This window comes from Nannospalax galili, unplaced genomic scaffold (assembly GCF_000622305.1).
Source record: "Nannospalax galili isolate Female #2095 unplaced genomic scaffold, S.galili_v1.0 scaffold522, whole genome shotgun sequence".
In the NCBI taxonomy this organism is placed as follows: Eukaryota; Metazoa; Chordata; class Mammalia; order Rodentia; family Spalacidae; genus Nannospalax; species Nannospalax galili.
The window spans coordinates 319561-334010 of NW_008348874.1; the positions used below are offsets into that span (position 1 = coordinate 319561).

Consider the following 14450-nt stretch of genomic DNA (forward strand, 5'->3'; position numbering starts at 1 on the left):
ATTGCATTTAGTTTTCCCTGTTGCCAATACTCTATAACACTCAGTGTACCTTTGCAAAGGAGACCCCCAGAGCATGGTACATGGCTATCATCTCCCTTTACAGAGGCCAGTGCCACATTTTATTAACCTAACCAGTGAATTCAGAGTACGTTTAATTTCTACTTTTGTTGATTGGCTGCTTAAGCAACATGTTTTCTTCTCTCTCTCTCTCTCTCTCTCTCTCTCTCTCTCTCTCTTCCTTCCTTTCTTTCTTTCTTTCTTTCTTTCTTTCTTTCTTTTTTTCTTTCTTTCTTTCTTTCTGGATAACTGGGCTGAGGGTCTGTCAATCTTATGTATCTTTCCAAAGAACCAGCTCTTAGATTCATTAATTCTTTGTATTATTTGCTTCATTAATTTCTGCTTTGATTTTTGTTATTTCTTCTCTTCTGCTGGGTTTGGGTTTCATTTGTTCTTGTCTTTCCAGAGTCTTGAATTTCAATGTTAAGTCATTTGTATGTACTCTTTCTGATATATATTAATGTGGGCACTTAGAGCTATAAACTTCCCTCTTAGGACTGAGGTTGTGTTGTGTTGTATTGTCCTTGTTGCTGAATTCCATGAATACTTTTATTTCTTTCTTTCTTAATTTCTCCCTTGACCCACTCATCATTCTGGAGTGTGTTGTTTAATCTCCGTGACTTTGTGAGTTTGTGTAGTAACTATGGCTTCTTACAGTGTTTATTTAAAGCTTTATTGCATTATGTTCTGATAGAATGCATGAAATTATTCCATTTTTGTTTTATTTGTTGAGGTTTGTTTTGTGCCCCAGTATGTGTTCAATTTTTGAGAAAGTTCCATGGGGTGCTGAATGGAAAGTGTATTCTTTGGTGCTTGGGGGGAATATTAGAAAGATGTCTGTTAGGTCCATTTGATGTATGGTATCATTTAATTCAGATGTCTCTCTGTTTATTCTTTGTCTGTTTGACCTGTCTAATGGAGACCGTGGTGTACTGAAGTCCCCCACTATACTGAGTTGTGGTTAATCTGTTTCTTAAAGTCATGTAGTGTTGTTTTTATGTATTTGAGTGCACCAGAGTTTGGTGCATGTATGTTCATGGCTGTAATATCTTCTTGGTTAATTGTTCCTTTGGTCAAAATGAAATGACCCTCTTTATTTCTTCTTAGAATTGCAACCCCAGATTGTTTCTTAGTGCCATGTGCTTGAAATAGTCTTTCACCTTAAGGTAGTGCCTGTCCTTGAAGGTGAAATGGCTTTCTTGCAGAAAACAAAAAGATAGATTTTGTTTCTTATTCCATTCAACTAGCCTCTGTCTTTTGACTGGGGAGTTCAGTCCATCGATATTTTAAGTTATAACTGAAAGATATGTTTTGGTTGCCATCATTTTGACTACTGTTTGCATTCTTTGTCTAGTTTTGTTATTCCACAATCATACCTTCATTTAGTTTCATTCTGTTGCTCCTGGGGTATTGTTGTTCCTTTCTCCATTCTTTGTATTGCTTCAAATATTCTTCGAAGGGCAGATTTTATGGACATATATTCTTTCAGCCTACTTGTGTAGTGGAAGATTTTTCTTTCCCCTTCAACTATAATAGACATTTTTCCTGAGTAAAGTATTCTGGGTTGTCATCTATGGTCAGTTAGAACTGGAAATACCTTGGTCCAGGCTCTTCTGGCTTTCATAGTTTTCATTGATAAGTCAGCTGTAATTATGATGGGTTTTCCCTTATATGTGTTATTTTTCTTTTGCAGCTTTCAGCATTCTCTTTTTGTTCTGTACATTTACTGTTTTTACTATGATATGCTGTGAGGAGTTTCTCTTCTGGTCCTGTCTATTTGGTGTTCTATGTGCTTCTTGTATTTGTATAAGGATGTCTTTTCTTAATTTTGCAAAGTTGCCTTCTAAAATTCTGTTTAATAACTTGTCAAAACCGTTAACCTGAAATTCTTCTCCCTCCTCTATGATATGTAGATTTGGTCTTTTCATGGTGTCCCACATCTCCTGCATACTCAATTCCTGTGTTTTAAAAAAATATTTCATGATCTTTGCTTGATCAGTACAACTCTTCAACTTTATCCTCCAGTGTTGATATTGTGGTTTTCATTTCATTCATTCTAGCAGTGAGCTTTCTCCTGTTCTTTCAAATTGGCTTACTGAGGTTTTCACTTCCTTCTTTATTCAGTTTCAGTTTTCTTCATTCTTTCTGTCTCTTTTGTGGATTCATTCAGAAGTTCATCCCTATCTTCTTTTAGCTCTTTGATTTTTTTTGTTTTTGTGTTCCTTAAATCCATTGAATTCCTTGATCATGTTTATGATTTTTTTTTTAGTTCTGTGTCTTGGGTTATCTCTAGGGGTTCTCCTTGTAGAACTCTTCTACTGTACTGGCAGAGTCTGGTGGGAGCGTGCTGTTTTGGCTTTCCTTGTTATTTTTCTGTTGTGATTTTGGCATGTGGATTTCTTTTGTTTGTGATTCAAGCCTTCTTTTGTTGAGTTGAAGTCTGCTTCTGTTTGTATTGTTGGTGTGCCTTAGTTGTTTTCTTATTGGGTGTTTAAAGCTGCTTGGTCTAGGTTTCAGGTTCTCTCAGATTTATTTTGGAGGAACTGATAGCTTCAGACCAGCTGCTCAGGAGCTCCCACAGAGGCCCAAGTTGGACACAAGTCGGGTACACTTTGGCTTCCTTCTAACATTTAAACACCTACTAGCAGGTACTGAGAGCACATTTTGGGAAGTTTGCTAAGGGGAGGCCTGATTTTGGAACTCTCAGGCAGTCTACTGAGTTCTCAGCCTCTACACAAGGGGGAGGCCAGATCAGGCACTTTCAGGTCTTCTGCTAAGGTCTCTGCCCTACAGTAGTATAGTTCTACCCTGGGGCCATGGAAGGGGCATCATAACCCCAGTTAGGGAGTTGGGTATGGCAGGATTTGGGGAAGCTTTGCAAAAGCTCACCATCACCACCACATGGATCCAGGTGCTCTCAGGTGGTCTGGTGAGTTCTTGGCCCCTAGACCAGGTGGAGGCCAGATCTGAAACTCTCAGGCTGTCTGCCACAATCAGTGCTCTCTACCACTGAGCCATCTCTCCAACCCCATTAATTGAATTAAATTATTAAATTTCAAAATTACATTTATCTTAAATTACATTCATGGAGCATTTAGGAGAAAGAATACTATAACTTGGAAATGTGAATAACAGTTAAAATTGTACTTTGAAACAAAACATTTAGGGAGACAGTTCATTCTTGAAGTCACACATTGCTATAGTTTTAGCAGGCTTTAAGGACTCCAGGAATCTGAAGTTAGCCGCACTCTCTGGGGTGGTTATCCATTCATAGAAAATCTGGACATACGCAGTCACTGACTAATAAATAGGTCTTTATAGGGCCAAGTTTTGTTTCTCAGTGGACCAATAAATCATTTCTTGCAAAATTATGCAGGTTAGTGGTGACTTTACATTTTTCTTTTTTAGAATGCAACACAGATAAGTAATAATTCTATGAATAATCTCATAACAAGTTTTCGCACTCAGCAGCAAGAAATGATCTGAACTTTTTCAACAGCTGGCCATTCTCCTTGTAAGTTGCTGTCTGTGGCTTGTGGCTACTGGAGTTTTTGTGTCTTGTATGGGATATTCAAGAATATATCTTATTAAAATTACAATTAAATCATTATGTAAGCTGTTATCTTTTGTCGATTAATTTTAGTCTTCAGGTATAGACACGAAAATATTTAAACCAGAACATATTTTTCTTAGTTTCCAGTAGTGTTGAAGTTATTTAACAAGGTATCTGTTTGGAGAAAAAAAAAAGACATTCAATCAGTCATTAATTTCCATTCTGTTTATCTCCATAATAAATGTCTTTGCTGTGTGTATCTTAAGCTTAAAGCAACTTAATCTTTGCTTCAGAACTCTTAACAATTTACAATGTTAGGCTGCAATTTGATGGTTTTTTTTTTTTTAAATACTGAACCAAGCCTGGTGGCACACACCTTTAATCCCAGCATTCAGGAAGCACAGGCAGGCAGACGTCTGTGAGTTGAGGCCAGTATGGGCTATATAGCCAACTCTAGGCCATTTAGGGCTACATAATAAAACCTGTACTCAAAAGATATCAAAATGAAGTAAAAAGAAGACTGATCCTTTTATAAGTTCATTAAACAGAACATGAATCTCTTGATTCATATTTTACCTCACATGCTTGGATTTTTTTTTTTTTTTTGGTTTTCTGTTTGTTTCTGTTTCTGTTTTGTTTCGATTTGAATTGTTTCTCTTTTCTTTTCTTTTCTTTTCTTTTCTTTTCTTTTTTTTATTTGAGGCAGAGTTTCCCTGTAGCCCCAGCAAGCCTGCTATGTAAATCCGGCTGGCCTCTATCCAACTGATTCTGCCTCCCATGTGCTGGGATTAAAGTCATGTACCACCACACTTGACCCTTATTATATGCTTTTATTTTATCACTTTTAAAAGGATTTATTTCTTCTTATTATTATTAAATTATGTGTAGTGTGTATGTGTGTGTGTGTGTGTATATTATATGCATATGCATGTAGATGCCCATGGAGGACAGATGCCCTAGAAGCTGGAGTTGCATGTGATTGTGAGTCACCTGATATGAATGATGGGAATGGAACTTGGCTTCTTTGTAAGAACAGCATGTGCTCTTAACCACTGAGCCTTTGTCCAACTTCTGATATAAGTATTTAAAGCCAAACATTATAAGAAGAAACTATGTGATGCTGTGATAGCCTAGGTAAGTTTTATGATACTGTACAAAGATTTGCACACTGGAGTTTCACATAGGTGAAAATGTTTGGAGTATATTAAAATCTAGAAGCAGAAATTAGTTCATTCACCACTTGATTCTGATTTGAGAGGTAAAAATGTCTGTTGCTGGAAACTTTTCCCAGGGAAAGTTAAGTAACAGAGCGTACACAAGAAAACTCTGCAAATGATCCATGAAAGCTCCAACCTTCTATGCGCTGGGCCATCGAGCATCTAACCTTCCCCTGACTTCCAACCTACTGTCTCCTTGGAAGTGGATTCTTAAGAAACTGTTTCCACTATTGAAAAACAAAACAGAACAAAACACAACAAATACAACGGCCATAACATGCCCAGAAGTTAGTGTTCCAAACATTGCCCCAAGCTCTCGCACTATTTCCAGCACTTGTTTAACGTTTCCTGAGCTTTGGAAGGGGTTATATAGATAAAAAAAAAAAAAAAAAAAACTCACACAGAAAAATCTGATTATAGATTTTTATTTTATTATTTTCATTTTATGTGTATGTGTGTATTGCCTGCTTGTGTGTAAGTGCATCTGTGTCATGCAATGCCCGCGAAGGTAAGAAAACGTGTCAGATCCCAATTTGAACTCAGGTCTTCTGCAAGAACAACCTGTTCTTAACCACTGAACCGTCTCTCCAGCCCCGATTATAGATTTTTATATGGCTTTGACTATTTTCACCTGGTGTAGTAGATTTTATTGGAAATAATAGTAAAGAAGATTCAGGAAACTCACTGCATTTAGTTGATGCAACATATATATTAAGGCTATTAAAGAGTAAATAAAGAATAAATCATCTAGTGTACATGAATATAAGAGCTCGCAACAGAATAAAAATTTTCTGATTTACATTCTTGTTTACTTATATTTTAACTTTTTCAAACCATTTAAGATTGTGATGAGTTATAATGCACTGTAGGATATGTTTATCCCCAATGGAAAAGAAGTGAGGATCTTGCCTTTAAAAAGCTTACATTTAAGGAATAGTAATTGCATGTATGTGAATGGATTTGTATCTATTTTGGGAACTTTGATTGTATGAGGATCTCATGAAGAGGCTTGAGACATGTGGAGCACTGCAACTGGAGAGTAACAATTACTTCAAATTTGAAAGCTACAATTACAATTATAATTACAGTAAAAGTGTACTGTTACTTATTGCAACGCATATCTTATCTATAGTTCAAATTATGAACATTGCCATTTGTTTATATATGACAAATCCCTTACATGAAAAATAAAATTAATATTCAATATAATATAATGCTTTTAGGTTGTTAAAAATAGATTGATGTGTGTTCTAGAAAATCAGTAGATTTCAGAATCAGTACTAATCCCCTGTGTGACAGAAATACCTTAGAAAAAGACTCTTTGGAGAGGGGAGATTACAGTACAGATGAAAAAGCAAATGATTTACTCAAGAAAAATTAAGCTAATTTAAAAAAAAACAGATAAACATATTCAGAGTTGTGTTGATAAGGGTTTGGTATCTGAAATTTTGAACCTTGGGTAAATATTTGGTTTCAATTATACGTTTTGGACTCTGGAGTTATATAACTTACAGACAAAAGTAAGATTGAGAATTAAGTGAAATATCTACCATTCGAATGATAATGAAACAAGTTGCCATGCCTTCAGGCAGTGAAGGTATACAACAGGGTGTGCTATTTGTAAAGAGAGGACTAGGTTGTGATTTTTTCATAGGGTCTCAACCCCCCTCCCTCCTAAACAATTTTTAAATTTGAACTTCGAGCACATTTTAATAAGTTTCCCTGTAGCTTGATATGTAGCCCAGGCTGATCTTAAATTTGCAATACTCCTGCATCAGCCTCTCATGGGATCCTTTATTCAACTAATATTTATTAGGTGATTTTCATGAATAAGTATTGTTTGTAGTAGCTATTATCTGTACATTGGTAATAAAATCATTTATTTTCTATCCTACTTTTCACTTATTTTTGTATACTAATGAAAGATATTACTTAAATATAGTATTAATGAACTATTTCTTAAGTGAAGGACAAACATTTAATAGAACAAACATTAATAGAACAAACATTTACAAAAGATACATAGTAATGTTTAGGAGACAGAAGCCTGGCACTAACCATTTGTCATTATTCAATTCCTTTTCTCAATTCAGGGAAAATCATATTTGCTGCCTCTCTAGAGTAAATGAAGTAAATGAGATTACCTTGTTTGATATTTGCGGGCATCATTAGGAGTTGAAGCCCATATTGATTCAAATCTTCTATTACTCTGTTGAATACGTCTTTTAGAATTTGTTGCTGTAGTTCTGATTCAAAGCAGGAGGATATAGGAATGTTCATCACTAGATAAATTTTCAATGTAGTTTTATTTTGTGGGGTATACTTCATACAAAATTTTATTAAGCTCTTTGAAAATTTGTCTTTTTGTACATTAAATGCCCTGGACTTCAAACAGTGGATGGTGTATACAATATGAATTAAACTTATCTGCATTATGAAGGTGCACCCTTTAGACTGGATTCTAAGAAGCTCGTATCTCAGTCTTTATATCCAGGACAATGCTGTATGCTTTGGCTTAAATTTCAATTACAAAATTTATTGTTAAAGAATATCTGAATAATGGTTGTTTCATTGACAATGCTGAATGCTGTGGTGCGGAATGGAGAAAAAGTGTTTTTGAATTCAGAGTGGGTACATATTATCCAGTATAGAATTACTTACCTGGAACAGGGTTACTTGTGTAAATATATGGCTATTTCTAGAGCAAAGTAAAGCTACAACCTATAGAATGAAAAAAAATAAGTTTTACAGATGTTTAGTATTTAGAATATACAAAGAACTCATAAACATAACCAACAATAAAACAAGCAATGCAACTAAAAAGTGTGGCAGGAATGAAACTGATAGTTTAGCACCTTATTTCTCAAATAATGAAATGAAAATGGCTGAGAATTAAAAAAAAAAAGTACAGCATCCTTATCTGAGAAATGTAAATCAAAGTACTCTGAGATTTAACTGCTTTGAGATTTCGTATTACCCTCATCAGAATTGCTGGGATTTAAAAAAAAAAAAAAAAGACAAATGATAATGACTTGGATGTGGGTAAAGGGAAACTCTTGTCACTGCTGGTAGGAGTGCAGACTGCTGCAGCCACTATGGAAATTAGCGTGAAAGTTCCTTGAAAAACTAGAAATAGATCTCCCATAAGATCCAGCCAGAGTACTCTTGCGCTTATACCCAAAGGACTCTATATTGTAATGTAAAGATACTCGTTTATCCACGTTCACTGTTTATTCATTTGTATTCACAATAACTAGGAAATAGAAAAACCTAAATGTCTATCAATTGAAGAATGAATAATGAGTCTACAGTACCTTTGAGTAATAAATTCTTAGTCAGCTGTTAAGAGAAATGAAATTTTAAAATGTGCATGTAAATAGATGGAGCTGGAAACAATCGTCCTGAGTGAGGTAACCAAGATCCAGAAAAACAAACGTTGCATATTTTCTCTCATATGTGAATGCTAGCTTTGAATCACTAGAAATGTGTTTCATTTGGAAACCCCACAGATGTCAAGAAACTAGTAAAAGGCCATGGAGGGAAGGGTTTCAAGGGAGATGGAACTACATGATATAAAGGGAGAGAGGGAATAATGGAATAGGGAGTGTTCAAAGGGGAGGTGTTGGAAGGGCAGGGTAGACCAGGAAGTATGGGGAGGGAGGACTAACACTAGGTGTCCTCCTCTTTGTTATTCTCAAGAACTTGACAACAAGAGGTTATTGCTGAACACAGTGCATACTTAAGTCCTAGGACACTGGAGAAATCAAGCAGGTCCTGACCTCAAATCTTCATCTCTATGGGCTAGCTTTCACAGTGCTGGAAAGTGCTGTAAATGCTGCTAGAAGGGAAAAGCAATCATCAGTCTTATCCAGCTGTGGCTCCAAGCTACAGTAAAGACTGGTCTGGCAATATAGGCCCACTGTCATAACGGTGTTATGTAATGGAAGTAAACAAAGCAAGAAATATTCAGGAGTTTATTCTGTTGACAGTAATTGTAAAACACCTTGGAGATAGTGTCTTGTAACAGTTTTTTAATCTTTCAACTTCATCCTATATTCATTGAGAATTCATTAAGAATTTGAAAAACCAATAAATAGAAAAAGCTCACTGTCAAATGAAGGTACATATCTGTAAATAAAGGAAAGCTGTGGTTGCCACTAGAGACAAATCACTTAGTACGTTAACCATCTTACATTATTATATGCTTGACACTCATTGTCTTAAAGTCTTCAGCATGCTTTACTAGTCTGGAGAGAACTAGATCTTTGACTTCATTTGGTAGAAAGGTAGCTAAAGGAAAAATCTAGTTTCCCTCTTCACTCTGAGATGAGACAGGCTTTGGGAGATTTTATACCTCATCAGGGAAAGATTTTATGCCTCATCATTTATGAAAGAATCTTACTTAAAGAAGAAGAGTAAAAATATTTCATTAATTGAAAGGAAAACAATCTTCTGAAGTCAGTTTAGAAATAATCTCTATTGTGGTCTATCTACAGTTAGGTAGAAGGGAGTTATGCTGGTGTACTTTCACCCAGAAAAATGTCGCCACATTTATTTACTGCATGCTTCACAAAGCTGGAAGGAAGAACTTTGAATGCTTTTGCTATAAAGGGATGCACGTTTGGGGATACGTATTTAATCTAACTTAAACATAATCGCTGTATGTATCACAAGTATGCAACTGAAGCAGCACATGAAGAATACAAAGTTTGGTTTCATGAATTATCTAAAATCAAATACGATTTAGATTGGAAACATGATTTTTTGTTTACTTGCCCTATAAAAGTATTAGAAACATGGTCCTGTGTTTCTACAGTTCCTTAGTCTTCCCCACCTTCCCCCTCTGGTGAGGCTGAATTTCACCGCTGACTTCACTTGGAACACTGGAAGCATCTATAACAACTTTGTAATTCCTGTGTGAAACCTATGTTCTGGTACTTGATATGTATTGGCAATCACTTTACAATCTTCACTTTTAAAAACATTTTTAGATAGTCTTTCCATTTAGAAGCCAGGAATTTGTATAAAACCACAAAGGTTATGTTGTGTTTGAACTAAACGCTGTTGGTTTGTGGAATTTCCTTTAACTGGAAACACATACAAGTTCTGTGGTTTAGGTGTTTTCAGTTTTATACTGTCGTGCTTATTTTCATTTTAAAAGGTGGGGAATTTACCATTAACTTTCATGTTTTATAAAGCGCTAACATTTTCCTTTCTTCATTCTTTTTAAAAATATTTTTCAGTTGAGAGAGACAAGGACTTTTCTCACCAGCGAAGGCATTACAAAGAGTTTCGGTTTGATCTGACCCAGATTCCACACGGAGAAGCAGTGACAGCAGCTGAATTCCGGATATACAAGGACAAGACCAACCAGAGATTTGAAAATGAAACAATTAAGATTAGCATATATCAGATCATGAAGGAATACACAAATAGGTACCAACTTTATGTCAACTTCCTATTCTAGCAAACAAATACTAAATTTTACTTGAAAGTCATTGATTAGCTGTGTGATTTAAAACATGTTTTCTTTGAATGAAGTGAGATTAAAGGCCAGGTAGACACCCACTGAAAAGTAAGACTAGGGAGCTGGAGAAATGATTCAGTGGTTAAGAGCACTTGCTGCTATTTTGAGGATCAATACTCAGTTCCTGCATCCATGGCAAGTGGCTCACAACCACCTGCTACTCTAGCTCCAGGGGCTCTGACCTCTGCTGCTGTTCTCCTTGGACACTTGTATTCAAGTGCACATACATATACACAGATATACACATATACACATAAAAAATTAAATCTGAAAAATAAAAGTAATTGGTTAGAAAAATTCTTTCTACATTTCAATCTACAGAGTTTTCTACTATTGACATCAATTTATATATCAAATGACTTCCTGCTACTCCCTATGTTCTTTCTTGGCCTTCTGTTTCATGTTCCAAGTTGTCTTTTAACCTAAAAAACTTCAATTTTAGTCTGCCTACATGAAATTATTGTCCACGATTATTTAAACAACTTCGCATTCTGTAAGTTAGAGGCGAAAAAGCACTGCTAAGGGTAAATTTTATGTGCATGGTTTATATATATATGTTGTTTTTGAATAAAGAGGGTTCTAGTCACAATTGTTTCTGACAGATAACCAGTATGTTTCCTCTCCTAAGATACAGGCATTGAAAAATGTATGAAAACCAATAGACTAAGACATTAATTCCATGAAAAACTCACTGATAAGGGATAGATGCAAATAAATGAAGGGACCTTAGGATCTGACATTTAACCTAGCACAGAAATCATGGGAAACACGTTTAACAGGTGATTAATTCTGTTTGTTAGAGAGTTGATATGTGAATAGCTGCCCATCTTCTAGTAGCTTCCACTAATGGATCCAGACCTTTTTTTATTAATATTTTCACATTTAAAATTTCATTTTATTCTAACTGTATTTTTTTCTATAATGTACTCCATAAGGAAGGAAGGCTATTACTGTATACCATTTCTTTTAACCCTCAACATTACACTACCCATTTGGTGGATCTGAATTAATATTTTGATATCACTGTTGTTCATGGTTGAAATACATTAACATTCCTAAAATGTTTGAATTACGTTTACTTTTTAAATTTTTATTCTTTTATTTTATGTGTGTGAGTGGTATGCCTGCATGTAGGTAAGTCCACCCCTGTCGTGCAATGCCTGCAGAGGACAGAAGAGGCTGTCAGATCCCCTAGAACTGGACTTACGGAGAGTTTTTAGCTGCCATGTGGGTGCTGGGATTTGAAACCGAGTCTTCTGCAAGAACATTCAATATTCTTAACCGCTGAGCCATCTATACAGCCCCAGGAATTATGTTTACTTTTAGTCATCCACCTGTATTTTAATGCACATTTAAGTTGCCCTTGGTTAATTAACATCTCAAGTATTTTTTAGAATAATCCTTGATATACCTGGTCTTACTCATCTGGAGTATTTTGATTGAATCTAGATACAGAGTTCTACACTGACCAAAATAAAATGACAACTTTTATTCAGGTTCTCTTACAGTTTGGATGTTGAATGTATCTCAAAGGTCCATGTGTATTTAAGGTGTGATCCCCAGAGTGGAACTGTGGAGAGGTGCTCTAGACCTTTAAGAAGTGAGGTAGGACTTTATGACTACAAAGAGTATTGGGAACGGTTGCCCCATGTTTGTCCATGCTTTGCCTCCTGACTGATGAGAAGAGTGTTTTGTTCTGCCATAGGCTGTACTCCATTGCAATAATAAGAAGCTGACTAATACAAGTCCATTGCTCCATGTGCTCAGGATAATTTTGAATGCTAACCCTTATAGATCTGTTTTAACTTTCCCCAAACTATCAAATGCATCTCTTTACCTATACACACACACACACACACACACACACACACACACACACACACACACACACAAGATAGCATAGATGATAGATAGATGATAAAAGATAGGTCGATAGATAAATGATAGATGATTGATAGATAGAACATAGATAGATAATAGATAGATGATGATAGATAGCAGATAGATAGATGATAGATAGATAGATCGATAGATAAATAGATAGATGATAGATGCATAGATACATAGATGAGGGCATCCCTGACAGTTATTTTAATAATCACCTACTCTGTGTTCTTTTATTAGTGTATACGATCATAAATCAAAGAAGATTATATTAAATTATGTGACTCTATGCTGACAATTTATTAACAGCTCTGGTATTTGCACTTGGAAAAGCCTGCAGCTTATCAAACTCACCATGTAGCCGTGTTTGCCCTAGACTTCCAGATGACCCTCTTGCCTAAGACTTCTGAGTTCTGGGGTCATAGACATGAGACAATATAATGGCTTACCTATTTTCTAAGTCTATTAAGACATTGCTGGAAATCAGAAAAAAAAATGCTTAATGGAAGAATACACTGCTAATAATGTATGAACCCATGCTGATTTGTGTTCATTTGGTTACATTTTTGTTTTTTGTTTTGTTTGTCTTTGAGAAAGAGTGTCATGAGGCCCAGGCTAGCCTGACTGTGTACCTGAAGTGGGCTTGAACTTCAGATCTTCTGTCCCAACATTCTATAGTTAAATGTTATTTTAAGAAAAAAAAGTTAACATTAGAAATGCCAGATAACTTAAATATGTTTATTTGATCATTATACAATATACATGTACCTCACACTTTACACCATAAAAATGTGCAATTATTTTCTGCTAAATAAAAAATAACAATTTTTAAATTGATAGTAAAAAAGAGAATAGTAATGTATAGTGACAAGAGTATAGACTTTAAAAATAGAAAATTGCTTCATCTTTGGAATCTCAGGATATAACTTAAATAATTAAAACAATAAAGTATTTCAAAGTGAAGACATTTATTTATTTATTTATTTATTTATTTATTTATTTATTTATTTATTTTTATTTTTGAGACAGGATCTCCTTGTAGCCCCTCCTGTCCTGAAACTCATTATGTAGGCAGGCCAGGCTGGCCTCGAACACCTCACAAAGATCCGCCTGCCTATGCTTCCCAAGTGCTGGGATTAAAGGCATGCACTACCATGCCCGGCGAAGACAGTTATTTTGAATGTGTTAGGAAAACTAATGCTTTTCCAAGTGCAAGTATCAGATTTCATAATAAATTAAGTCTCATCATTTAATACAATCTTCTTTTGTTTATGAACTCACAGAGACTCACGTCTCTGCCTTTTGAGTGCTGAGTTTAAAGGCATGTGCTATTTTGTTTTGCCATGAGCATTTTTTTTTTTTTTTGGTCTTTTTGAGACAGGGTTTTTCTGTAACCCTAACTGGCCTAGAATTTGTTATGTTGACCAGGCTGGCCTCAAACTCACAGAGATTGCCTGCCTCTGCCTTCTGAGTGCTGGGATTAAAGGCATGGCCTCCACTCTCAGCTGCATGAGTGTGATTTTTATCAGAAATGATTATAGCTAAGATTGTAGCTGAGAAGGAGGACTGGAGGACAGAGGGAGGGAGGAAGAGCGAGAGAGGAGAGAGAACTTTGTGTTACATATATGCAACTATTAATGTTCCCAGCTTTTCCCAGGTAAAAGGAACATTTAAATATTAGGATTCAAAAATAAGTTTTTCTTATGTGCTGTAATAAATATTTTCTCTTTATTTCTTCTAAAATTCAAATATATCTTTAGAAGTATTAACTATATTTATGCATACATGTATGTATATGTTATTCTTTAAAGAACTAAAAATGAAGTAGGAAAAGAAATAACTTGAATTTTCAAAACAAATCTCATTTATCAAAACTTTCATCATCCAAGATAGATTTTTTTTTATGTGGTATTTTCAACAAAACTCGGGACAGTTAAAGTTCTTATGGATTATATTTTAAAGTAGTGCCTTCAACAGTACATACTTATAACGTATGAGAAACACACCTCCCCAAAGGGGAGTTTGGTTGGGTTCCTTGCTATACTTTACCCTGATGTTTTTGGATGGTTTCTATTCAAGGCATCATCTGACCTATTAACCAGTGTGTCTGTGAATTATCTGACAGTGTTATGTAATCAAATTTCAAAGCTGAACAATCCATGATGTCATTTCTTTCCCTACTTATTTCTTCTAGCAAGATTTACAACTCTTT

The 14450-nt window shown here is 35.3% G+C and overlaps 1 protein-coding gene across 1 annotated transcript in view; it reads left to right on the forward strand.

The window, feature by feature from the left end:
- Bmp5 (bone morphogenetic protein 5) overlaps window positions 1–14450 on the forward strand; it is a 150487-nt gene that overhangs the window by 65163 nt on the left and 70874 nt on the right. Inside the window, exon 2 of the mRNA XM_008846120.2 lies at window positions 10071–10263. Within this exon, the coding sequence (XP_008844342.1) occupies window positions 10071–10263 (193 nt within the window). The remainder of the gene's footprint in view (window positions 1–10070; window positions 10264–14450) is intronic.